This window comes from Dipodomys merriami, unplaced genomic scaffold (genome assembly GCF_024711535.1).
Source record: "Dipodomys merriami isolate MVZ:Mamm:240054 unplaced genomic scaffold, mDipMer1.0.p SCAF_935, whole genome shotgun sequence".
Taxonomy (NCBI): Eukaryota; Metazoa; Chordata; class Mammalia; order Rodentia; family Heteromyidae; genus Dipodomys; species Dipodomys merriami.
In genome coordinates this window covers 40,586-64,707 of record NW_027206552.1, presented here as the reverse complement: position 1 = coordinate 64,707, position 24,122 = coordinate 40,586, and the positions used below count along the sequence as shown (strand labels likewise).

General features: G+C 48.2%; 1 protein-coding gene across 5 annotated transcripts in view; it reads left to right on the top strand.

Moving 5' to 3' along the window:
- Nucleotides 1-24,122, top strand: part of LOC138821746 (DNA polymerase epsilon catalytic subunit A) — a 46,616-nt gene that overhangs the window by 21,750 nt on the left and 744 nt on the right. For 3 of the 5 annotated variants that reach the window (XM_070014140.1, XM_070014143.1, XM_070014142.1), the window contains exons 25-47: nucleotides 788-983; nucleotides 3,396-3,610; nucleotides 7,065-7,167; nucleotides 7,626-7,706; nucleotides 7,786-7,908; nucleotides 8,945-9,157; nucleotides 9,380-9,589; nucleotides 9,826-9,969; nucleotides 12,423-12,563; nucleotides 12,798-12,951; nucleotides 13,030-13,136; nucleotides 13,289-13,465; nucleotides 13,548-13,771; nucleotides 13,846-14,066; nucleotides 14,366-14,570; nucleotides 15,401-15,574; nucleotides 16,374-16,499; nucleotides 17,318-17,450; nucleotides 18,915-19,101; nucleotides 20,438-20,569; nucleotides 20,691-20,884; nucleotides 23,290-23,490; nucleotides 23,815-23,940. In XM_070014140.1, the coding sequence (XP_069870241.1) occupies nucleotides 788-983; nucleotides 3,396-3,610; nucleotides 7,065-7,167; nucleotides 7,626-7,706; nucleotides 7,786-7,908; nucleotides 8,945-9,157; nucleotides 9,380-9,589; nucleotides 9,826-9,969; nucleotides 12,423-12,563; nucleotides 12,798-12,951; nucleotides 13,030-13,136; nucleotides 13,289-13,465; nucleotides 13,548-13,771; nucleotides 13,846-14,066; nucleotides 14,366-14,570; nucleotides 15,401-15,574; nucleotides 16,374-16,499; nucleotides 17,318-17,450; nucleotides 18,915-19,101; nucleotides 20,438-20,569; nucleotides 20,691-20,884; nucleotides 23,290-23,490; nucleotides 23,815-23,940 (3,787 nt within the window). Of the gene's footprint in view, nucleotides 1-787; nucleotides 984-3,395; nucleotides 3,611-7,064; nucleotides 7,168-7,625; nucleotides 7,707-7,785; nucleotides 7,909-8,944; nucleotides 9,158-9,379; nucleotides 9,590-9,825; nucleotides 9,970-12,422; nucleotides 12,564-12,797; nucleotides 12,952-13,029; nucleotides 13,137-13,288; nucleotides 13,466-13,547; nucleotides 13,772-13,845; nucleotides 14,067-14,365; nucleotides 14,571-15,400; nucleotides 15,575-16,373; nucleotides 16,500-17,317; nucleotides 17,451-17,570; nucleotides 17,865-18,914; nucleotides 19,102-20,437; nucleotides 20,570-20,690; nucleotides 20,885-23,289; nucleotides 23,491-23,814; nucleotides 23,941-24,122 lie in introns of those variants that run through there. The other 2 variants (XM_070014141.1, XM_070014144.1) reach the window with 2 other exon arrangements.

Genomic DNA, 24,122 nt, shown 5'->3' with positions numbered 1-24,122 from the left:
GAGAGTAGCAGGCAGGCCTTTGAAGTCCTTCCTTCCTTCCTTCCTTGTCTTGGGGCTTGAACTCAGGGCCTTGGCACTCTACCACTTGAGCCATAGCCCCACTTCAGGCTTTTTCTGTTTATGTAGTACTAAAGAATTGAACCCAGGGCTTCATGCATTCTAGGCAAGCACTCTACCACTAAACCACATTCCCAGCCAGTCATTTATTTTTTTTCCTTTTTTCTTTCTTTCTTTTTGTCTGTCGTGGGGCTTGAACTCTGAGCCTGGGCACTGTCCCTGAGCTCTTCAGCTTAAAGCGAGTGCTTTACTACTTACTGGAGCCACAGCACCACTTTCGGTTTTCTGGTAGCTAATTGGAGGTAAGAGTTTCACAGACTTTCTTACCTGGGTTGGCTTTGAACTGTGATCCTCAGATCTATTTTTGAAGTATGCATCCAAGAGTAGAATGTTGGGCTAGGAAGGTGGCTTAGTGGTAGGTACAGTGCTTGCCTAGCATGCATGAAGCCCTGGGTTCAATTCCTCAGTACCATATAAGCAGAAAAAGCAAGAAGTGGCACTGTGGCTCAAGTGGTAGAGTGCTACCCTTGAGCAAAGGAAACTCAGGGATAGTGCCCAGGCAGGCCCTGAGTTCAAGCCCCAGGACTAGCAAAAAAGAGAGAGAGAGAGAGAATAGAGTGCTGCTTGCTGCCTATTAGGTGAAGGAAGGTCAAAAAAGGAAATAGAAAGGCAGAGCCTAGAGAGAACACGGCATCCAGGGCTGACTGCAGTGCCCAAATCTTTGTTCTAGATATGCTGTATTCAATGAGGATGGATCCTTGGCTGAGCTAAAAGGCTTTGAGGTCAAACGCCGTGGGGAGCTGCAGCTAATTAAAATTTTCCAGTCTTCTGTGTTTGAGGCCTTCCTCAAAGGTAGTACTCTAGAAGAGGTGTATGGCTCTGTAGCCAAGGTGGCTGACTACTGGCTAGACGTGCTGTACAGTAAGGTAAGAGTCCACCCCCCTTCTCAGCTGACTCCTATAGAAAGGGACCTGTGTTTCTGAGGCTTTTGGCAAGCCAGGTGTCAGATGAACTTAGGCCACTTTCATGAGCTTTTTTCTTTAAATAGGATGATAATAAAAGGAATAAGAGAACTTATCTGCTTCATTAACTTACTTGCTTATTTATTTAGGTCTGCTTATAATGGGGCTTGAACTCAGGGCCTTGCACACTTGCTCAGCTTTATTTCTTAAGGCTGACTCTACCACTTGAGCCATGTCTCCAGTTCCAACTTTGATTTTTTTGTTGTTGTTGGTCATGGGGCTTGATTTCAGGGCCTGGATGCTGTCCCTGAGATCTTTTTGTTCAAGGCTAGTCCTCTACTACTTTGAGCCACAGTGCTACTTCTAGTTTTCTGGTATTTAATTGGCGATAAGAGTCTCATAGACTTTTTGACCAGGCTGGCTTTGTACTGAGATTCTCAGATCTCTGACTCCTAGTAGTGGGATTATAAGTGTGGGCCAACAGCACCCTGACTTCTATTTATTTATTTTTAATTTTTATTTCTTTTTAGCACCTTGATTTTTATTTTTTATTTTTTTATTTTTTTATTTTTGTTTTTTTGTTTTTTGGTCCAGTCGTGGGGCCTAAACTCTGGGCCTGGGCGCTGTCCCTCAGCTCTTCAGCTCAAGGCTAGCGCTCTACCACTTGAGCCACAGCGCCACTCCCGGCTTTTTTCTTTTTGCTTATGTAGTGCTGAGGAATCGAACCCAGGGCCTCAGGCATGCAAGGCAAGCGCTCTACCACTGAGCCACCTTCCCAGCCCCTAGCACCCTGATTATTTTTAATTAAAGTCTTGGTAAGACCAAGTGATGAGCTCTCCCGCCCCACTCCCCACCCCCCATTCACACATGCACACATTTCTCTGCAGCCTTGGCATTTATTGCTCATATTTTTTCTTTCTTTTCTTTTCTTTTTTTTTTTTTTTTGTGGGGCTTGAACTCGGCTGAGCGCTGTTCAACTCTTCAGCTCAAGGCCAGCGCTCTACCGCTTGAGATACCCCATTACTTCTGGTTTTCTAGTGGTATATTGGAGATGAGAGTCAGCCTGACTGGGCTGGCTTTGAACCGCAATCCTTAGATCTCAGTCTCCTGAGTAGATAGCATTATAGACGTGAGCCAACAGTGTCCAGCTTCTTTTTTTTTCTTTTTTTTTTTTTTTTTTTGCGAGTCCTGGGACTTGAACTCTGGGCCTGGGCATTGTCCTTGAGCTTCTTTTTGCTCAAGGTGGTTACTCTTACCACTTGAGCAAGAGAGCCACTTCTGGATTTTTTGAGTAGTTTATTAGAGACGAGTCTTGGAGTTTTCTGCCCAGCCTGGCTTCAAACCACAATCCTCAGATCTCAGCCTCCTGAGTAGCTAGGATTACAGGCATGAGCCAGTAGTGCCCAGCTTCATATGTATTTCTTATACTTTGTATGCATCTTAAAAAGACTATGCATTGCTCAACAAGCTCAGCTACATCCCTATCCCTTGCTACACAGCTTAAGGTCAGCTTAAGCTAAGTAGCTATGTGCTGTGCACTGTGTAGCCCTGGCAGTCTTCAACTTCATTAGCCTGCTGCCTTTGCCTCCTCAGTACTGTGATTAGAAGTATATACTGCCACATCTGGCTTGGTACCTTTTTTCTTTTTTTGGTGTGGGGCTTGAACTCAGAGCCTGTGTGCTGTCCCTGAGCTGTTTTGCTCAAGGTTAATACTCTACTACTTTGAGCTACAACATCACTTCAGTTTTCTGGAGATAAGAGTTTCACGGATTTTCCTGCCCAGGCTGGCTTTGAACTGTGATCCTCAGATCTCAGGATCCTCAGGATCTAGGATCACAGGCATAAGCCACCAGCACCTGGCTGTACCTTTTTTTTTTTTTTTCCTGTCAGTCTTAGGGCTTGAACTCTGGGACTGGGCACTGTCCCTCAGTGCTTCAGCTCAAATGCTCTACCACTTGAACCACAGCACCACTTTCTGTTTTCTGGTGGTTAATTGGAGATAAGAGTCTCATGGACTTCCCTGTCCAGGCTGGCTTTGAACTGTGATCCTCAGATCTCAGCCTGCCCAGTATCTAGGATCACAGGCGTGAGTCACTGTTCCTGGCTATACTTTTTTAAGCACATGTCATTTTTACAAAAAGGTTTATTGTGATATTCTCACATATACATATTGCTTACTCTATTACTCATATCTTCCTACCCTTTTTTTCCCTACGGTTTCCACTGGGTTTCAAGTCACTATTGTATGGAAATATGAGCATTCTCCAGAAGCACAGAACCTGCTTTAGTTCTCAGACAAAAATGATCTCAAGAGCAAAGTCTGTGGTTTGATCATTCTAACATCTGTGTTGTGTTTTACCCATTACCTTTTGCTAGGCAGCTAACATGCCTGATTCCGAGCTGTTTGAGCTGATCTCAGAAAACCGCTCCATGTCTCGGAAGCTAGAAGATTATGGGGAACAAAAGTCCACATCCATCAGCACAGCAAAGCGCCTGGCTGAGTTTCTTGGAGACCAGATGGTCAAAGATGCAGGGCTGAGCTGTCGCTATATCATCTCCCGCAAACCTGAGGGCTCCCCTGTTACTGAGAGGTAAGGCTTCCTTAAAGGTTTGAATGCTACCTGTTAGGCATGTGATCCATGCTTATAACCCAGTATTCTGATTGTTATGTCTGTGGTAGTATGACTTCAGGCCAGCCTAGACAACTTGGAAAAATGAATTAAAAAAAAAATTGGGGGGAGGGGGTCTGCTCGTGGGGCCTGAACTCTGGGCCTGGGCGCTATCCCTCAGCTCTTCAGCTCAAGGCTAGCGCTCTATCACTTGAGCCACAGTGCCACTTCTGGATTTTTTTCTTTTTGCTTATGTGGTGCTAAGGAATCGAACCTAGGACCTCATGCATGCAAGGCAAGCACTCTACCACTGAGCCACCTTCCCAGCCCGGAAAAATGCATTCTTTTAAAAAAAAATTTTTTTTGCCAGAAAAATTGCCGGGCACCAGTGGCTCATGCCTATAATCCTAGCTACTCAGGAGGCTGAGATCTTTTCTTTTCTTTTTTTTTTTTTTTTTTTGGGTCCGGTCATAGGGCCTGAACTCTGGGCCTGGGCGCTGTCCCTCAGCTCTTCAGCTCAAGGCTATTGCTCTACCACTTGAGCCACAGCGCCACTTCTGGCTTTTTTTCTTTTTGCTTATGTAGTGCTGAGGAATCGAACCCAGGGCCTCATGCATGCAAGGCAAGCGCTCTACCACTGAGCCACCTTCCCAGCCAGGAGGCTGAAATCTTAAGAGTGAGGTTTGAAGCCAGCCTGCACAGAGAAAAGTCAGTAGTGCTATTACCTGCAGCTAACCAACACAAAACTGGAAATAGTGGTGTATACTGAAGACCTTTCATTAACAGTGATTAACGATATTTAACAGTGTTTCAGCTGTGCTTAACTCCTTCCCCAATGTTGCCGGGAGAGGTCAGTCCCTCTAAGCTGTCTCATCTCTATGGGGAGCTTAGAGAGCCAGTGATAGAGGCAGGATTGTTAGTCTGTGGTCCCATCAGTGTAGCCTCCAGTGTCGCCATGACACTTCCTAATGTGTCACTGGGCCTTTCATGGAGAAGTGCGTCTGCTGCCCTTGGTTGGAGACTGAGCTGCCTATGATTTCAGTGACCAATGGGACCTACTGGAAGAGACTACCAAACCCCAGCCATCAGAGGCAGAAAGATTGTGTGCTTGCTCTCTTCCTGCCGGGGTGGTATGGTGGCTACGAGGGCTTCTACAGAGGAAAGACCTACCAACACCGCCAGCGGCTACCCATCAAGGAAGCTGTTTGTCTACAGAAATTACCACTGTTGCTGGGAAGCTGGCTTTAGTGGTAGAGTGCTTGCCTCGCATACATGAGGCCCTCGGTTCAATTCCTCGGCACCACATAAGCAGAAAAAGCCGGAAGTGGGGCTGAGGCTCAAGTGGTAGAGCGCTAGACTATAGCTGAAGAGCTGAGGGACAGCGCCCAGGCCCTGAGTTCAGGCCCCACGACCAACCCTCCTCCCCTCACCCCCCCACAAGAAGAAAAAAAAAAAGAGAAATTACCACAGTTAAGACCACTCAGGTTACATATAGGCTCATGAGCAGAAAGTAGTTAATATCTGAGTCCATTGAGTGCTGGGTAGTTATATGGTTTTAAGTACCTGATAATGCTTGTGACACCCACCTACCTAGATATTTACAAATATCTCTATTAAGAGATATCCAAGAGTCTTAACAAAAGGAGACGAAATTTGATAGAAAGCTAAAACATATATAGAGAAAAGTTTCCACATATCAAGGAGGAAAGGAACTCAGAAGAGTAAGCCTTAGATGTGAATAGACAATTCCCAGTACACGGGAAGATAGACAAGCTTATAGAAATCATGGAGATGTAGATTTTATTTTTATTTATTTATTTTTTGTCAGTCCTAAGGCTTGAACTGAGGGCCTGGACTCTGTCCCTGAGCCTCTCTGTGCTCAAGGCTAGCACTCTACCACTTGAGCCACTTTTGGCTTTTTCTGTTTATGTGGTACTGAGGAATTAAACCCAGGGCTTTATGCATGCTAAGCAAGCACTCTACCACTAAGATACATTCCCAGATTGAGATGTAGACTTTATTAGCATCTATTTGGTTAGAAATATAGTGCTGGTAACAATTGGGGAATAGGTAGACTGGCAGACATACCATGTGGCTGTGAATTATCAAAGTCAGGTGCTTAGAGGAGATTTAACAGTAGTACAGGAGAAGTAGGGGACACATTTTTTTTTTTTTTTTTTGGTCCGATTGTGGGGCCTGAACTCTGGGCCTGGGCGCTATCCCTCAGCTCTATCAATGTCCATCCACTAGCGCTGGATAAACGTATTTTAGGCAATAAAATACTTGGGAGTTCAGAGGACTAAACTATAGCACAGATGACCATACAGAAGCTTGAGAGCTTTGCAAAGCCTAAAAATGTTGGCAGCTGCCTTTTCTTTCTTTCTTTTTTTTTTTTTTTTTGGGTCGGTCATAGGGCTTGAACTCTGGGCTTGGGTGCTGTCCCTGCACTCTTCAGCTCAAGTCAAGCACTCTACTGCTTGAGCCACAGCACCACTTCCGGTTTTCTAGTGGTTTATTGGAGATAAGAGTCTCCCAGACTTTCCTGCCCGGGCTGGTTTTGAACCGTGATCCTCAGATCTCAGCCTCCTGAGTAGCTATGATTACAGGCGTGAGCCACTGACACCTGGTTTGCCTTTTCTGAATAAGTCCATCCAAATGAGAATAGCATAGTGACATGTACAGGACCAAGACCCACCAGAGTGAAGGTCATGTAGCTTTTTGTATGAGGACAAGCAGGTTGGGGCTGCACGGGGCTGGTCCACTACTCATCTTAGGTATTCCTACAGAAAGTGCCAGTGGCAGAGCGCTGTAGCTTACTAAAGCTGAGTGAAGTGCAGAGGTATTTGTTTCACAAGTTTATGTTTATAATACTTTACAGTGAAATCTATTTTGTTCATTAAAGAGAGGTACTAAGAATTGTTTATTTTTCCTAGAAAGAAAGCATCTTGACCCTTATATAATTTACCCATGAGCAGTATATTAGGAATGTCTACTTATACACATGTAAGTAAATGTGTATTTTATAGCATACTACTTAGACATTGAACATTATAACCATCTTAGAAAAGATAGGATTTGTAGTCAGGTGTTGGTGGCTCATGCATGTAATCCTAGCCACTCAGGAAGTTGAGGTCTGAGGACTGTGGTTCAAAGCCAGCATGGGCAGGAAAGTCTGTGAGACTCCTATCTCTAATAAACTACTCAGAAAAAGCCAGAAGTAGTGCTGTGGCTCAACTGGTAGAGCACTAACCTTCAGCACAAAGAGGCTCAGAGTCAGCCCAGGCCCTGAGTTCAAGTGCTAGGACAAGCAAAACAAAACAAAATAGGCTTAGGATTTGTACAAAATAAATAACAGTTTTTAAAGTGTAAGTTACAAGCTAGGCTATAATGTTACTTAAATGTACATTTGATTATTTGTGATTCTGCTTCTTTTCAGAGCCATCCCACTTGCCATTTTCCAAGCAGAGCCCACAGTGAGGAAACACTTCCTTCGAAAATGGCTAAAGAGCTCATCCCTTCAAGATTTTGATATACGGACAGTGAGTGCCAGTTGTTTTTGTACTATCAAAAGTTTAGGAAAGGAGGATGATGAAAGAATGAATTCTAAAAATTCATTAGAGGGAAAAAAGGTTTAAGAAAGAAAGCTAGTCAGAGAAGAGTGCATTTCATTTGAATCATCTGTCTTGTCCAGCGCTTCAGTGCTGACACCGTCCTTTCTAAGTAAATAAGATACTGACACTCTAGGGCACTGGAAAGATCATATCAGAGAGGACCCTGAGCTGCTCTCTTGCCTGGAATGAGGCTGAAGTAGTCCTTAACCACCTGCTAGCTTGTGGTCGTTGGGGTTCTTTAAGGTCTTCCATGTTTCTCCTCTGAAATGGGCACCATATATTGTGGAGTTTCTTGAGAATTAAATAAGATATAAACATTTAGCAGTGCTCAACACAGACTAAGATGTATCAAAGAATTAGTCTGTTGTTTCTTTTTGCACGGTCAGATTCTAGACTGGGATTACTACATTGAAAGACTGGGGAGTGCCATCCAGAAGATCATCACCATCCCTGCAGCTCTGCAGCAGGTGAGCATGAGGCCGATGGGTGAGCCAGCACAGCGCAGGTCAGACCGGGCTCTCCCTAACCCAGATCACCCTACTGCAGGTGAGAAACCCAGTACCGCGCGTCAAGCACCCAGACTGGCTGCACAGAAAACTACTGGAGAAGAACGATGTCTACAAGCAGAAGAAAATCAGTGACCTCTTTGTCCTTGAGGGCAGGAGACAGGTGATGGGTGACCCAGAATATTCAGGGTGCTCAGGGTTATGAATTGCTTTCCTTAATGTTGGAATACTGCCTCTAAAGTGAGTTTTTTTGTTTTTTTCCCCTCTGGTTTTTCTTTCCCTTTAATGTACACCTTGGCACTTTATTTGTAGTGATTTTTGTACTGACTCCAAGACTGATTTTTGTGAGTCATCAGGTTATGGTGAGGAACAGTATTATTGATAAATTTGGACTGTGTGAGTTAGACTGAGTGACCTGAACTGGATCACTATGAAGAGGAAAAAGAAGATTTTAAAATGAGTTATAAGCCAGGGCAGCATAAAGGCTCTCCTTATGGTAGTAGTTGCTCCAGGGAGTTTCAACTCAATGTAAAGATTGGATTTTTTGACCGTGTCTCTTGACTGTGTCTTTCTTGGAAGAGCTATACTTATTAGATAAGGGCACATGAAAAAGGTCGAGAAGCCAGGCACCAGGCTCCGTGGCTCACGCCTGTAATCCTAGCTACTCAGGAGGCTGAGGGTTATGGTTCAAAGCCAGCTGGGGAAGAAAAGTCCATTATAATGGACTTTTTATTTGGAAAGTAATGAATGGTAGGCTGTTTATTTGTATGATGGAATAGTTTATGACAGTTAAAAATGAATAGACCATGCTACTTTGTGACTGAATATTGCAGGAAGATGTGTACCAGAAACTGTTATTATAAAATGATATTTTTATGGTCATATAGTTAAAGTATAACAGTGCGGAGAATGGTGCTGCTGCCAACAAGAACATAGAGGGAGGGAGGAAGACAGCTGTTACTTCCTGCAGTTCACTTTTTATTTTAAAAGGAGCCTTCTTCAGCAGTCATGGCAAAATGTGGACCTTTGCCTACTTGTGATAACTTGACTGACATTTTCCGAACTTTTTGTTTGATCTTTTAACTATTAATTCAGTCTGTAAATTGTTCCACTTCAGGGGATACACTGTGTTAAATTGCTAAAGGGTAGGATTTGCAGATACGAGATCCTGAATTGAGGACTTGTTTGGGTCCTTCCAGATTGTGACGGCCCAAATTCCTGAAGGCAGCCCAAGGCCAAGTGCTCCCGACATGGAGGACTTTGGTCTCACAAAGCAAATCCACTCAGCAGTTCCAGTTGCGACTAAGAGGAAGCGAGTTCTTTGGGAGAGCCAACAGGATTCTCAGGACCTTGAGCTGACGGTTCCCTGGAAGGAGATCCTGGGTCAGCCTCCTATCCTCGGAACAACTCAGGTGAGAAGTGGAAGAAGCCAGAAGGACTGGAACATTGCTGTAGCATTGTCTGGCTCCAAGGGGTATACTGCATGTACAAGCAAATCATGGCCCAGGATTGTTCATTGTGAGAATACCCAACCATCACAGAGCACCTGAAGGCTGATGAGGGTCAGGAAGTAGGCGCTTGGAGAGGGTTTATGTTCAAACTTGTGCCATGGGTTGGGTTACCATCTGTTCCAGGAAGAGTGGCTGGTCTGGCTTGGGTTCCACAAGAAGAAATGGCAGCTACAGGCCCAGCAACGTGTGGTCCGGAGGAAGAGACAGCGTCGGGAACTGACCGAGGGTGCACCAAGGCCTGGAACCGTCCGAGAGGGGCCTGTCACAGGTTTGGGGAGCTTCCTAAGAAAAACTGCTCGCAGCATCCTGGACCTTCCGTGGCAGATTGTGCAGGTAGGGATGTTGATCCAGGAGAAGGAAGTCTCTCTGGAGGCATAGCCTTTGTGGGCCCAGGGAGAGGATGTCAGGCTGGCCCTGGGCTGGATGGTGAAATAGGTGTTTGGCTTCCTACTTTTCTCTGGGGTCCTGAGACCCTGTGCTTGCTGCTGGTGGGAAGAGGATTGGGAAGTGGCCATTGACAGATGTCAGCATGGTGTGTGATCAGCTCTGTGCTCTGCATTTCCTCTCAGATCAGTGAGACCAACCAGGCTGGCCTGTTCAGACTATGGGCCATCATCGGCAGTGACTTGCACTGCATCAAGCTTAGCATCCCTCGAGTATTCTACGTGAACCAGAGGGTGGCCAAAGTGGAGGAGGGACCTTCATATCGCAAGGTAGGGGACTACTGAAGTTGCTAACTACCTCTGAGATGTCTCCATACAATGGATGCCAGATAGAGAGCTGGTCAGACTTCATAGGCTTTGTAGGCACAAGGTCCCAGTGTCTCATTGAGCCCCTAAAAGAGTTATATAACAAAGCCTATGAATGCTGAGCAGAACCTGGTCAGAGCCATTGCTCAGGACAGCAGCTGCTTTCGCTACACTGGTAAGCTAGCACTGTGGTCATCTGTGCGTTCTGTGAAGTACAAGTGGAACCACGCAGACCTTTGTTAGAGCTTGCAGATTGTTTCCATAGGCACTGTTGTTATTAACAGCTTCATTGGGATATAGATTCACACTCCATACAACATATGTATTTCAAGGGTACAATGCAATACTTTTAGTGAATTCCGTGGCAGAACTAGAGCCACAGTCAATTTCAATACATTTTCATTACCCTCTCAAAAAAAGCCTTAAAACCCACAACCACCACTGGCCCTCCCCCCAGCCCTTGGCAACTACTTTCAAACCCTCTGGAGATTTGCCTTTTCTAGATAGTTAATTAAAATGAAACCATCTACCTAAGAGTCTTCCACTTAGTATGATTTATTTGGTTTTGTGCCAGTACTGGGACTTGAATTTAGCGTCTGGGTACTCTCCCTTAGCTTTTTTTTTTGGGGGGGGGGTCAGTTGTGGGGCTTTGGACGCTGGGCCTGGGTGCTGTCCCTGCGCTTTTCAGCTCAAGGTGAGCGCTGTACCACTTGAGCCACGGCACCACTTCGTTTTCTAGTGGTTTATTGGAGATAGTGGTTTATTGGAGATAAGAGTCTCACAGACTTTCCTGTCCCGGCTGGCTTTGAACTGTGATCCTCAGATCTCAGCCACCTGAGTAGCTAGGATGACAGGTGTGAGCTTCCTGTGCCCTGCTCCCTTAGCTTTTTTACTCAAGGCTGGCACTGCAACACCTGGCAGTCACTATCTTTTGAGCTCATTTTATTGGACCAGTAGGGCTTCTCTGGATGATTCTCAGCTCCTTGTGACATATCTCTAGCAGGTTTGTTTTTTGTTTTTGTCGGTCGTGGGTCTTGAACTCTGGGCTTAGGCACTGTCCCTGCACACTTCAGCTCAAGGTGAGCGCTCTACTGCTTGAGCCACAGCGCCACTTCCGGCCTTTTTCCTTTTGCTTATGGTGCTGAGGAATCGAACCCAGGGCCTCATGCATGCAAGGCAAGCACTCTTACCACTGAGCCACCTTCCCAGCCCCATCCTCTTCCAGTTTTCTGGAGATCAGTCTCACAGACTTTTCTTGTCCGAGCTGGCTTTGAACCATGATCCTCAGATCTCAGCTTCTTGAGTAGCTAAGAATATAGGATTCTTTTTATTGTTTTAAGTTTGCTAATAATTTTATTGAACAGAGAACAGTCACAGCTGCTGTGAAGTCTTAATCTTTGTTGATCGTTACATCTGGGCCATCCTAGGTTGACAGCTGCTGGCTCTCTTCTCCCATGAGAATTTTCCCCATTTCTCTGATTGTTGTTGTTATATCAAGAAACCTTATTTGTACCCCGAACTTTGTGTGTATGTGTGTGCTAATATTAATGATGACCTCAGCCCAGGCTTGGTTTTGAGCTCTGAACCTGCAGGTCTCAGTGTCCTTCCTGAATAGGATTACAAATCTGAGACCTGGTGTCTTACCCTGGACATTTTACATCTGATATTGAGACTTCAGGCATTTAGAGAATATTAGGCAGCCATTAATTTTAGACCCACATTCCTCACCAAGTCCTATCTTACCTTCTTTGTACAAAGCTCAGCCCAGCTCACAGAACCACTGCTGAGTTGCTTTAGATCTGCCTCTGTGTGCACAGCTTGTGGTGGGCCTGGGACCCTGTTGGTCCATGCATGAGGTTAGTAAACCACTTGTCAGCTCTCCTCCCCAGGCCTCCCTCACGTATCCACACACCCGCACGTTGGCTTCAAGTTTTTGCTGCCTGTACCTCCCAGTTAAACCCATCAGAAGTCAGAGGAAAATAAATTAGGCACTCTTTCCCCACACTAGTGCCAGTGTCCCAGGGTGAGTGCTCATCTGCTTTTCAGAGGCCTCAGGTGGTAGTCCAGATCTTGTATTTGTAATCATAAGGAGAGATGGACTGACCTCTGTGGACGCTAGAGGTCCTAGGACTTTAAGCCATGGTGAGTTTACCACTTCATTGTTCTTTTTCTTTTTTTTTTTTTTTTTTTTGGGGGGGGGGTGGGGTGGGTCGTGTGGCCTGAACTCTGGGCCTGGACGCTGTCCCTCAGCTTTTTAGCCTCAAGGCTAGCGCTCTACCACTTGAGCCATAGCGCCACTTCCAGCTTTTTTCTTTTTGTTTATGTGGTGCTGAGGAATCGAACCCAGGGCCTCAGGCATGCAAGGCAAGCGCTCTACCACTGAGCCACCTTCCCAGCCCCCACTTCATTGTTCTTAGGTAAATCGGGCTCTCCCTCGTTCGAACATGGTCTACAATCTGTATGAGTATTCAGTACCGGAAGATATGTACCAAGAACACATCAACGAGATCAACACGGAATTGTCCGCACCAGACATCGAGGGCGTGTATGAGACTCAGGTGACTGTTTTCTCAGCCACTTGCTGATCCACATAACAAAGGAGAGAAGCCAATATGGGAACAAGCCAGGGCAGAGTAGATGGTAGAGGAGAGAAGCCACCTGAGTATGGTCAAAAGGGTCTGTTGTGTGCTCTGTCCCATGGGAACGTGGGTCTCAGCAACAGGTCTGCCGTGTGAGCCATGGGTTCGAGAGCCCTCCAATGGCTTTAACTCACCCATCTACCCATTCTTCAGGTCCCATTGTTGTTCCGAGCTCTTGTGCAGCTGGGCTGTGTGTGTGTGGTCAACAAACAGCTGGTGAGGCACCTTTCAGGCTGGGAAGCTGAAACTTTTGCCCTTGAACACCTGGAGATGCGTTCTCTGGCTCAATTCAGCTACCTGGAACCAGGTATGGCCCTGCTAGCTTAGCCCTCTCAGTCACTCTGCACTCAGCCATCTGAGGTGATAAGTTTATTTCCTTCTGCAGGGAGTATCCGCCACATCTACTTGTACCACCACGCACAGGGCCACAAAGCCCTTTTCGGAATCTTCATCCCCTCACAGCGCAGAGCATCTGTGTTTGTGTTGGACACTGTGAGTTGCTGGGCATAGAGGATGTGAGAGTGTATGGGTTGGGCAAGATCCTGGGAAGGAGAATTCTTCCTGCATGAATTGGGGACAAAATGGTGAGATCACCCTACTTGGTCCTGCACCTGGAGGGACTCACATGGCTGACATTTGCTTAGGTACGTAGCAACCAGATGCCCAGCCTCAGTGCTTTGTACTCAGCAGAGCACAGCCAACTTCTAGAAAAGATGGGACCTGAACTCCTGCCTCCCCCCAAACATACCTTTGAAGTTCGGGCTGAAACCAGCCTGAAGACCATCTGCAGAGCCATTCAGCGCTTCTTGCTGGCCTACAAGGTAAGGGAAGTTGGGGCCCCCTGTAGGAGTACCACCCTGAGCTGGGTTTCATCGGGGCCTTTCTGTCTTCTACATAACCCAGGAGGAACGCCGGGGGCCCACACTCATTGCTGTCCACTCCAACTGGGAGCTGCGAAGGCTGGCCAGTGAGGTCCCTGTCTTGGAGGAGTTCCCATTAGTGCCTGTCCGAGTGGCCGAAAAGATCAGCTATGGAGTCCTGGACTGGCAGCGCCATGGAGCCCGCCGCATGATCCAGCACTACCTCAACCTTGACACCTGCCTGTCACAGGCCTTTGAGATGAGTAGGTGAGGCCGAGGCCCAGTGCCTACAGTGCATAGGCTAACCAGTCTTCGCAGGCTGACCCTGTGCCTCTGTGCAGGTACTTCCACATCCCCATTGGAAATCTGCCAGAAGACATTTCCACCTTTGGCTCTGACCTCTTCTTTGCACGGCACCTGCAGCGCCACAACCACCTGCTCTGGCTGTCCCCTACTTCCCGTCCTGACCTGGGAGGGAAGGAGGCAGATGACAGCCGCCTGGTCATGGAATTTGATGACCGAGCCACTGTAGAGATCAACAATTCTGGCTGTTACTCCACTGGTAAGAGGAGACAGAGTGAGGTTGGCCCTTCTTTTTTAAGGATACTGGTTCTTTTGAAGGATGTTAGTTTTTAGGATATTAGCTCTACAAAGGGGATTTCATTATGGCATTTCCATATGTGCTACAATATACCCTGACTAAACTCAGCCCCTCCTTCTTCACCACCTCCCATCTCCTCCCCTGACTGCACGGCACTGACTGGACACGTACCGTGCCTGTCCTGGCCACACAGGGAGGCCTTGGGAGATGATGCTAATGGTGCTCCCTGGAATGTGTGGATAAGCAGTATCTTCCTGCAGTGTGTGTGGAGCTGGACATACAAAACCTGGCAGTCAACACCATCCTCCAGTCTCACCACATCAATGATATGGAAGGGGCTGGCAGCATGGGCATCAGCTTTGACGTGATCCAACAGGCCTCTCTGGAAGACATGGTCACAGGAAATCAGGCCTCCAGTGCTCCAGCCAGCTACGATGAGACCGCCCTCTGCTCCAGTGCCTTCAGGTACCCACCTCTCAGACAGAACTGTGGAGAGCCTTAACATCTTTCCTGACTTTGGAAACTAAGGCTTGAGACGGCAAGCCATTGTGATGCCATGTTTCTTACTTTAGTCAGTGTCTGCAGACCCCAAGGCGGTGTCCTCCCTAGATATCAGTGACTGGTCCGGGTGCCACCTTCTGACGTTCTTACAGCCAGAGGCAGTTTCTGACACACAGATGCTTCTCAGTATGATGAGAGGTTGTCTGTAGGAACTCCTGTGTGGTCAGGAAAACAGTGCACATGTAGAGAGCTTCTTGTGCACTCAGGCTTAGCAGCCCTACACAGCAGTGCAGTCACCACCCATGTTAGAGATGGGCCAGGGTTTGATGTATTGCCGTGTGGATGAGTGATTCTAGAATGTATGCCTCAGTCACAGTCCTACTGCCTCTGCATGGAAGGATAGATAAAAGGAGTTGCTTGGAGCAAGATCTAGGAAGGGAGGAGTAAGGGGCATGTGGTTGTGGCAGAAAATTGCATAAATGATTCAATCTTGAGGGACAGATGAGGTTAGACAGACGGTCACACAAGGGAAAGGTTGGCCTTCATGGAGCTGCGGGAACTGCAACAAGTAAGGCCTCAGCACTGCACTGTGCTCGTGTAGGTTCTGTTGCAAGTCTGTTACTGACCGTAGTGAAGTTGTAGAAAATTGAAAACATGAACTGGGGCTCCATTGCCAGAGCAGCTGACAGCTGTACCCTAATAGGACACAAAAGCTGACGAAGTATTGGGCCAGTGGGTGAATGCTGGATGGTGGCAGTAGTGAAATCAGTGAGCTGTCTTTCTACTCGTCTCAGGATCCTAAAGAGCATGGTGGTCGGCTGGGTGAGGGAGATCACCCAGTACCACAACATCTATGCCGACAACCAGGTGATGCACTTCTACCGCTGGCTCCGGTCGCCATGCTCCCTGCTGCACGACCCTGCCCTGCACCGAACGCTGCACAGCATGATGAAGAAGCTCTTCCTGCAGTGAGTGCTTCACACCAGCCCGACTCTGGGTTCAGGGTGCACGACGCTGAAAGGCAGTTTAGTTGGCCCACTAGCTCTGCACAGACTTCTGTCCAGAGGTCTGGCCATGCATCGAGTTGTACCTCTCCATGGTACTCTGTGTGTTGTAGCTCACTTCCTTGCTTTAGTTTGTACTAGTTGATAATGCATGTTAGAAACTGGATGACAATGGCTCACTCCTGTTATCCCAGCTACTCAGGAAGCTGTGATCTGAGGATCACGGTTCAAAGCCAGCCTGGGCAGGAAAGGCCATGAGACTTTTTTCTGATTAACCATCCAAAAGGCAGAAGGGGAGTTGTGGCTCAAGTGGTAGAGTACAAGCCTCGAGCTAAAAAAGCTTAAAGACACTTAGGCCCTGAGTTCAAGCTCCAGGACTGGCACAAAAAGTAATCTTCGTGGGCTGGGAAGGTGGCTCAGTGGTAGAGCGCTTGCCTTGCATGCCTGAGGCCCTGGGTTCGATTCCTCAGCACCACATAAGCAAAAAGAAAAAAGCTGGAAGTGGCGCTGTGGCTCAAGTGGTAGAGCGCTAGCCTTGAGGCTAAAGAGCTGAGGGACAGCGTCCAGGCCCAAAGTTCAGGCCCATGACTGACCCAAAAAAAAAAAAAAAATCTCTTCATTGCTTCTAGTTGTTAGTCTCTGCGCTCTCTTGCTTCTGGTTCTAAGTATGGGACTTCAAGATCACTAGAGTTTGCCTCGTGGCTTCTCTGGTTTCACTTTGGATCATGATGCCTCCTACATTGATAATGAACTTGCTCCACAGGCTTGTTGCTGAATTCAAGCGCCTGGGGTCATCAGTCATCTATGCCAATTTTAACCGCATCATCCTTTGTACAAAGAAGCGCCGGATTGAGGACGCCATTGCCTATGTAGAGTACATTACCAATAGGTGGGTAGAGAGGGATTCTTATAATGCAACTGCTGTGACTTTGGAGAGAGACCCTCACATCTGTGACCCCAGCTACTTCAGAGGCAAAGATTGGGAAGATTGTATTCTAGGCCGGCCTAGTTATCAAAACCTTATCCATCATGCCTGATAGGGTCTTATTGACTGTGATCCCACATATGCATTAGGCATAGGCTGGCATTTCATGGTCTACATTTAGTCAGCCTTGGGATAAAACATACAAGACCCCACCGGGTGCTGGTGGCTCACGCCTGTCATCCTAACTACTCAGGAGGCTGAGATCCGAGGATCACGGTTCAAATCAGCCTGGGCAGGAAAATCTGTGAGATTCTTATCTCTAATTAAATACCAGAAAACTGGAAGTAGTGCTGTGGCTCAAGTGACAGCACTCACCTTAAGCTGAAGACCTGAGGGACAGCTCCCAGGCCCAGAGTTTAAGCCCTATGACTAACCAAAAAAAAAAAGAAGAAGAAGAAAGTAAGAGGGATGGTAAAAGATGGTAAAAGAAAAGGAAGGGAAATGCAGAACAAGAGACACTTAAGCAGGTTTTTGTTGTTGTTGGTTTTGGTTTTGGTTTGTCGTAGGGCCTGAACTATGGGCCTGGACGCTGTCCCTCAGCTCTTCAGCTCAAGGCTAGCGCTCTAACCACTTGAGCTACAATGCCACTTCCAGCTTTTTCTGCTTATGTGGTGCTGAGGAATCGAACCCAGGGCTTCATGCATGCAAAGCAAGCACTCTACCACTGAGCCACCTTCCCAGCCCCTTAAGCAGGCTTTTTGTTTTTGTTTGCTTCTTTGCAGCATCCATTCTAAAGAGATCTTCCACTCCCTGACGATTTCTTTCTCCCGATGCTGGGAATTTCTTCTCTGGATGGATCCATCTAACTATGGTGGAATCAAAGGGAAAGTTCCAAGTAGTATTCACTGTGGACAGGTAAGAGAGCTGAGTCAATTCTGAAGTGATTGTGGGCCATGTTCACCCTGTGATGGAGCATGTGCGCAGGTCCTCCTGCCAGCAGCAGTAGAAACACGGCTGTGTGTCCTGATTGCTCAGAGTGCACCAGAATGGGCTTCCAGCAAAACCTGGAGGAGGAAGAGAAACACCAGCCCTGAGAGACAGCAGCACAGCAGGGAAGGAAGCATGCAGTAGCTGTGCCACTCCTGCAGTACAGCAGGCTCCCAGGGAGTCAGGAGCTCGCACTGGCTAGTGAGTGAGCAGCACTGCCCAGGATGGGCTCAGATTTACTGGGGATGGAAGGTTTTAGCTTCCACTTGGCTCCTGTGAGGATAGTCTACTACAGGAGGACCAAGACAGGTAGAACCCAATCAGTGTCAGCTCAGGGGAGGACTCCAGGTAGGGGGGGTTGGTAAGAGGACCTGGGTCGGGGGTGGGGAGGGGGGCAGCTCTGTGTGACAATGACCAGGTGGGCGTATGTCTAGGATGAATGGCAGTAACTTCCAGGAGGCACATGGCGGGGAAAGTCACGTTTGATGGGTGAGTTGAGACACAGTCATCTGGCAGCACAGCTCCCAGGGAGCAGGCTTAGGACACAGCCTGTGTCCTCCTGAAGGACACAGAGGGAGAGTTCTTCCTGGCAGGAGGTGAGACCTGAAGCGGCACTGGACACCACAGCTCCTGAGAGGCCTCAGCAGAAGTAGCTCTGGGTGGGTTAGGTTAGGGGACAGGCCTGATTGGAAGGTAGGGAGAAAGGATGACAGCACAGGACAGCCTAGAGTCAGTCACTGCAGGTAGTGAAGACAGCAGGGCTGTTGCTAGCTATGTTTGGAGGTGAGTTTACAATGTCAGGAAGACCTCATGCTGAATGGATGTCTGTGGTCAGTACAAGGGCCTGTGCAGAACTGTTCCCATCCCAGAAAAAAGGTTTTCTCTTCCCTTTGACATAGGTCCTTACTTAGGTGGTCCTGAACTCCTAAGTGATCCTCCTTCCTCAGCCTTCTGAGTGTTGGGACCACAGATACATGGCACCATACCTGGCTGAGGAAGGGATTCAAGTGTCTTCCAAGAAGGCAAATGAGGGCTGGGAATGTGGCTTAGCAGTAGAGTGCTTGCCTAGCATGCATGAAGTCCTGGGTTCAATTCCTCAGTATCGCATACACAGAAAAGGCTGGAAGTAGTGCTGTGGCTCAAATGGTAGAGTGCTAGCTGTGAGCTGAAGAGCTCAGGGTAGTGCCCAGGCCCTGAGTTCAAGTCACAGGATTGGCCAAAAAAAAAGAGAGAGAGAGAAGGCAAATGAGAATCATAGTCCACCAACCACTCAAGACCAGCAAGTGCAGAGCACTGGTTCTCGCAGTGCTGATAAGACCCTGGTCCTGTGACCAAGTGTCTTGCCACTGAGTGCTGATGCCACAGTGCATACTGGGATTGTGTCTGTTACAGCAAGACTCCCAGATTGGGGAAGGAGCTAAGGATAAGCAGGAGGATGAGGAGGAAGAGGAAGAGGAAGAGGAAGAGGAGGGGGTGGAAGAATCCGAGGTGGAAGACTTACTGGAAAGCAACTGGAATATTTTGCAGTTTTTGCCACAGGCTGCGTCCTGCCAAAGTTACTTCCTCATGATTATCTCAGGTAAGCCCAGAGCCAGGGTGGTGGGGCAGTTGAATGAGAGTTAATGAAAGTAGCTCTGGCTGGGAGATGTAGCGGGTGCCATGGCTCACGCCTGTCATCCTAGCTACTCAGGAGGCTGAGATCTGAGGATCACGGTTCAAAGCCAGCCCGGGCAGGCAAGTCTGTGACACTCTTAACTCCAATAAACCACTAGAAAACCGGAAGTGGCGCTGTGGCTCACAGTAGAGTGCTCAGGGACAGCGCCCAGGCCCAGAGTTCAAGCCCTACAACCCACAAAAAAAAAAAAGAAAGAAAGAAAAAGGGAGATGTGGAAAGGAAGGCTCTAGTGTAGGGGTCCATCACAGAAACAATGGAGGTCTCTGACCTCCTTTTAGTCCTTTTGGAGGCCACAGGAGCAGCCTCCCCGGGGATATCACCAGGGTCCTTCCCAGTTCTCCCAAGGTCTGTTTCCAGTAGCACAGTGGCATACATTGTGGGGGGGAGGGGAGAGGGAGAGGGAGAGGGAGGGCGGGACTGTGCATACACTCAGGTAACAAAGCCAGCCCCAATGCTGGCTTCTGGAGCCTCACTTTTTGCTAAGGGGTCTTGTTTGGTGTTTGCAAACCAAGTTACCTAGCTTATAGGAGGAGCATATAAATTAGACCCCTTTGTAACTCAGGGCCATTCGTTAAATAATGTTGAGCATGGTAAGTTAAATTGTCATCAGATACACACACACACACACGTGTTTGAATGTACCCCACAGCTGTACTGATTACTTATATCTTTACCTCCCTCCTTAAGTCTTTCCAAGTTGTCTAAGTGTTGCAGGTATGTGGGCTCCAAGGCCCTTTCAGGCAATAGTCTCTGCTGCTGAAGGGAGTCACTTTTGTTCACTGTCCAGTATGAAGTTATCCACTGCTCTTTCTTTTTTTTTTTTTTTTTTGTCGGTCGTGGGGCTTGAACTCTGGGCCTGGGCGCTGTCCCTCAGCTCTTCAGCTCAAGGCGAGCGCTCTACCACTTGAGCTACAGCGCCACTTCCAGTTTTCTGGTGGTTTTATTGGAGATAGGAGTCTCACGGTCTTTCCTGCCCGGGCTGGCTTTGAACCGCGATCCTCAGATCTCAGCCTCCTGAGTAGCTAGGATTACAGGCGTGAGCCACCAGCGCCCGGCTTCCACTGCTCTTTCTAAGCATGAACTCAGATACCAGCAAGTTCCCCTCTTGTGGGTTTATCTGAGGGCAAATAAAGCTGTTTCTAAACCTGACATTTCAGCCATGTCTAGCTAGCAAACTAGCCCTGGGGCTCCCTTGGGTTCTGGAGCATTTCTTAGCCACGCTGTCTGTCTCTCTTTGCAGCATATATCGTGGCTGTGTACCACAGCATGAAGGATGAGCTGAGGCGTAGTGCCCCAGGCAGCACCCCTGTGAGGAGGAGGGGGGCCAGCCAATTCTCCCAGGAGCCCGAGGTGGCAGCGGGAGCCCTTCCTGGTGAGCATCCTGTCAGTCACACAGTCCCTGCTGTGCCGTGACCTGACCCTGCTACGCATCTCTGATGGGTGGAAGGTTCCCAGTGTCAAATCTTTCCCTCTGCACTCTTAACCTCTCCCAGGAATGATCACTTTCTCTCAAGATTATGTGGCAAACGAGCTCACTCACAGCTTCTTCACCATCACTCAGAAGATTCAAAAGAAAATCACAGGCTCTCGGAACTCAACTGAGCCCTCAGAGATGTTTCCTGTCCTGCCTGGTTCACACTTGCTGCTCAATAACCCTGCTCTGGAGTTCATCAAATATGTCTGCAAGGTGAGAGCCACCTGTGTCCCTCAGTCACTCCACTTGCGTGGGTCATTTCCCTGTCACATGCTGTTGAGGCACTGGGCTCCAATGTGACAAGACAGGAGAAGGCCTGACCTCATGGACCAACAGTGCACCAGGAGGGCAGCCCGCTCACAGACTGTGCAGAGGAGGCCTCCGAGGGCCTGGAGCTGGTGGGTGAGTGACAGCTGTGACAGGCAGAAGACAAAGGAAGCAGCACAGAACCACGGCTGAGCTCCAACACCATAGGAGGAAAGGCAGGTCTGAAGTTCAGTGAGGGACTCACATTACCAGACAGTAAACACATGCCATCCCTGTTAGCACGTAGACTGGCCATCACGCTACCTGAACGGCTCAGCCTTCACACCTGATTGCTAAAGATCATGTGACTGCTTAAGGTTTGATTGTGGGGAAGAAATGTGCCTAGCACACAGGTTGTAGCTCAATGTTAAACCATCGATCTAGCAAATGTAAGGTCCTGAGTTCAAACTTCAGTACTTCCAGAAAAGAAAGAAAGGAGAGGGAGGGAGAGAGAGAGGGAAAGGAAAAAAGGTAGGTTGGTTCGTTCTCAGCTCACTGTTAAGTCCCATTTGCTTTAAAATGCTTTATTTTTATTAAAATAGTTGTTCATTTGTGAGATTGACAAGGCACATGACCACTATCCTTCTACCAGAATCTAGAGGTAGAGCATTTGCTACTTTTCCCTGGCAGCCTCTGATCTGTCCTCTGCCCCGGAGTATGTCTGTGTCAGTCACAGTTGTAGGCTTTTCAGAGTGAGTGGAACTGCCATATCATGCTGCAGCACTATCTGCACTTGAATGTGCCCTGATCCCCTCAGGGCTCAGACACTGAATGTCATAGGCACGTACCCTACCTTACGTAGACTTCTTCCCCTTGCAGAATGCACTCAGTGGGCCAGCTCCTGCTGAGTGGTAGTGTGTGGTACAGGAGCGCCCGCACTGGCCCCTTCTCCAGGGGAAAGACATCAATTACACGCACTTTTTGAGTCTTTGTGTAGACATAAATTTCAGTGTTTGTTTTTTTTTTCCATACTGCCGAGTAGTATGGAAAGTGTATTTTGACTTTGACTTTTCTGCAGTGGCTGCGGTGCTGTACTCTCATAAGCAGTATATGACTAGAGTTCCATGCCTTCTACCAGAGCGTGCTATTATGGCTTTAAGTTTCAGCTATTCCAATAGTTGTGTAGTAGAATCTCATGGCTTTGATTTGTAGTTCTCTGATGCATAATGGTGCAGAGCATAATTTTTCCTGGGTTTGGTTGTCCATTTCCTGGGTGGCTGTCCAAATCTTTTCTCCATTTTTATTTTGTTTTTTTTTTTGGGTCCGGTCGTGGGGCCTGAACTCTGGGCCTGGGCGCTGTCACTCAGCTCTTCAGCTCAAGGCTAGCGCTCTACCACTTGAGCCACAGTGCCACTTCCAGCTTTTTTCTTTTTGCTTATGTAGTGCTGAGGAATCGAACCCAGGGCCTCAGGCAAGCAAGGCAAGTGCTCTACCACTGAGCCACCTTCCCAGCCCATCTCCATTTTTAAAAATTGGGGGAATTTTTGTGTTTGTGCTGCTGGGATCTAACTAGGACGTTGCCCACACTCGCAAGTGCTCTGCCACTAAGCTACACTCTTGCCCCTTTGTTTTTCTTGCTGTTGAAAGTTCTTTGTGGTTTTGTTTTGTATTTGAAAGTCCCTTATATATGCCTTTATGTTATTATATATGTCTCTGGTGTCATGTCTCAGTAGTTGGGGCTTTAAGGGCACAGAGATTTTTTTCCTAGTTTTCTTCTTCAAGTCTTATCATTTTGGGTTCTACCCTGAGTCAGTGGTCCATTTTTAATTCATCTTTGTGCTATGTGCGTGCTGTAAGCTGAGGATTCCAGATTTTTCTACTGAAGGATCTTTGCATCATTTTCAAAACTTGGTTGTCCGTTTCTGTGCAGGTCAGTTTCTGAACTGCGTACTTTTTTGTATATTGGTGAGTTCTGCCAGTGTTTATGGCTAGTGCCTGTAGGATGAGTCGGGGTCCCCTACTCTTTAACTTCTGGAAGATACTGTGTAGACTAAGTGGTATCTCTTTTGATAAATGGTAAATTCCGTAGTGAATCCTCCACCCACCAGCAGGGAACTTGTACTACATAGAAACAGTGGCCCCTGATAGTCCAAGGGGTTTGAAGAAGAAACTAAGTGATACTGAGAGACAAGGAGCCAACAGAGCGGCTCCAGGCAAATTAAGGCCAGGGAGAGGCTGGGGGATGCGTCCTGGTGGAGGGATTGCAGTCTGGAAGGAGGGCAGGGAGAGGGGAGGAGGGGGCCTGGGTGTGAGGGGTGCAGTCTGGACGGGGGCCCTGGGCGATGCTCCCTGATGGGCTGTGGTCTTCACAGGTACTGTCTTTGGACACAAACATCACAAACCAGGTGAACAAGCTGAGCAGAGACTTGCTTCGCTTGGTGGACGTTGGCGAGTTCTCCGAGGAAGCGCAGTTCAGAGACCCTTGCCGCTCCTACGTGCTCCCCGAGGTGATCTGCCACAACTGTAATTTCTGCCGGGACCTGGACCTGTGCAAAGACGCCTCCTTCTCTCAGGTTGGGCTCGGCACTTGCAAAGCCGAGACAGGCCCTTGCTGATAGGGCAGAGCCTGCAGACAGGTGGGGCAGCCATGCAGCGCATGCCTGTTGTGTTCACTCCTGTGAGTTGTACCTGCTCCCTTCCCTTGGCCACGTGGCTGTCGTGTTCCCCAGTGCTGGCGTGATGGTCAGCATGGGTGCACTCCCGGTCGATACGGAGTGCAGTCATAAGTGCTGATTCTCCTTTGGCCCCAGCACCCCCTACTGGAAATGCTGCCAACTGTGGTGGTGTGTGGTGTGTCCACCCCGCACACTGACCGGTTACCCCTCCCTGATCTCTAGGATGGAACCGTTCTTCCTCAGTGGTTCTGCTCCAACTGTCAGGCTGCCTACGACTCAGCTGCCATTGAGTCAGCCCTGGTAGAAGCTCTGCAGAGGAAGCTGATGGCCTTCACTCTGCAGGACCTTGTAAGCTCCCTCAGTGGGCCGGGGCTCGGGGGGCCCAGTGCTGCAGGAGAGTGTTCTTGCCCACGTGCCCTGCCGACTCCTTCTGTCAACGTCTGTTGGCACCTGCACTGTGGGCAGAAGCAGCCTCGTGGCACTTGATCCAGTAGAGAGAAGTAGACGGCACAGCGACAGTTCAGAGAGCA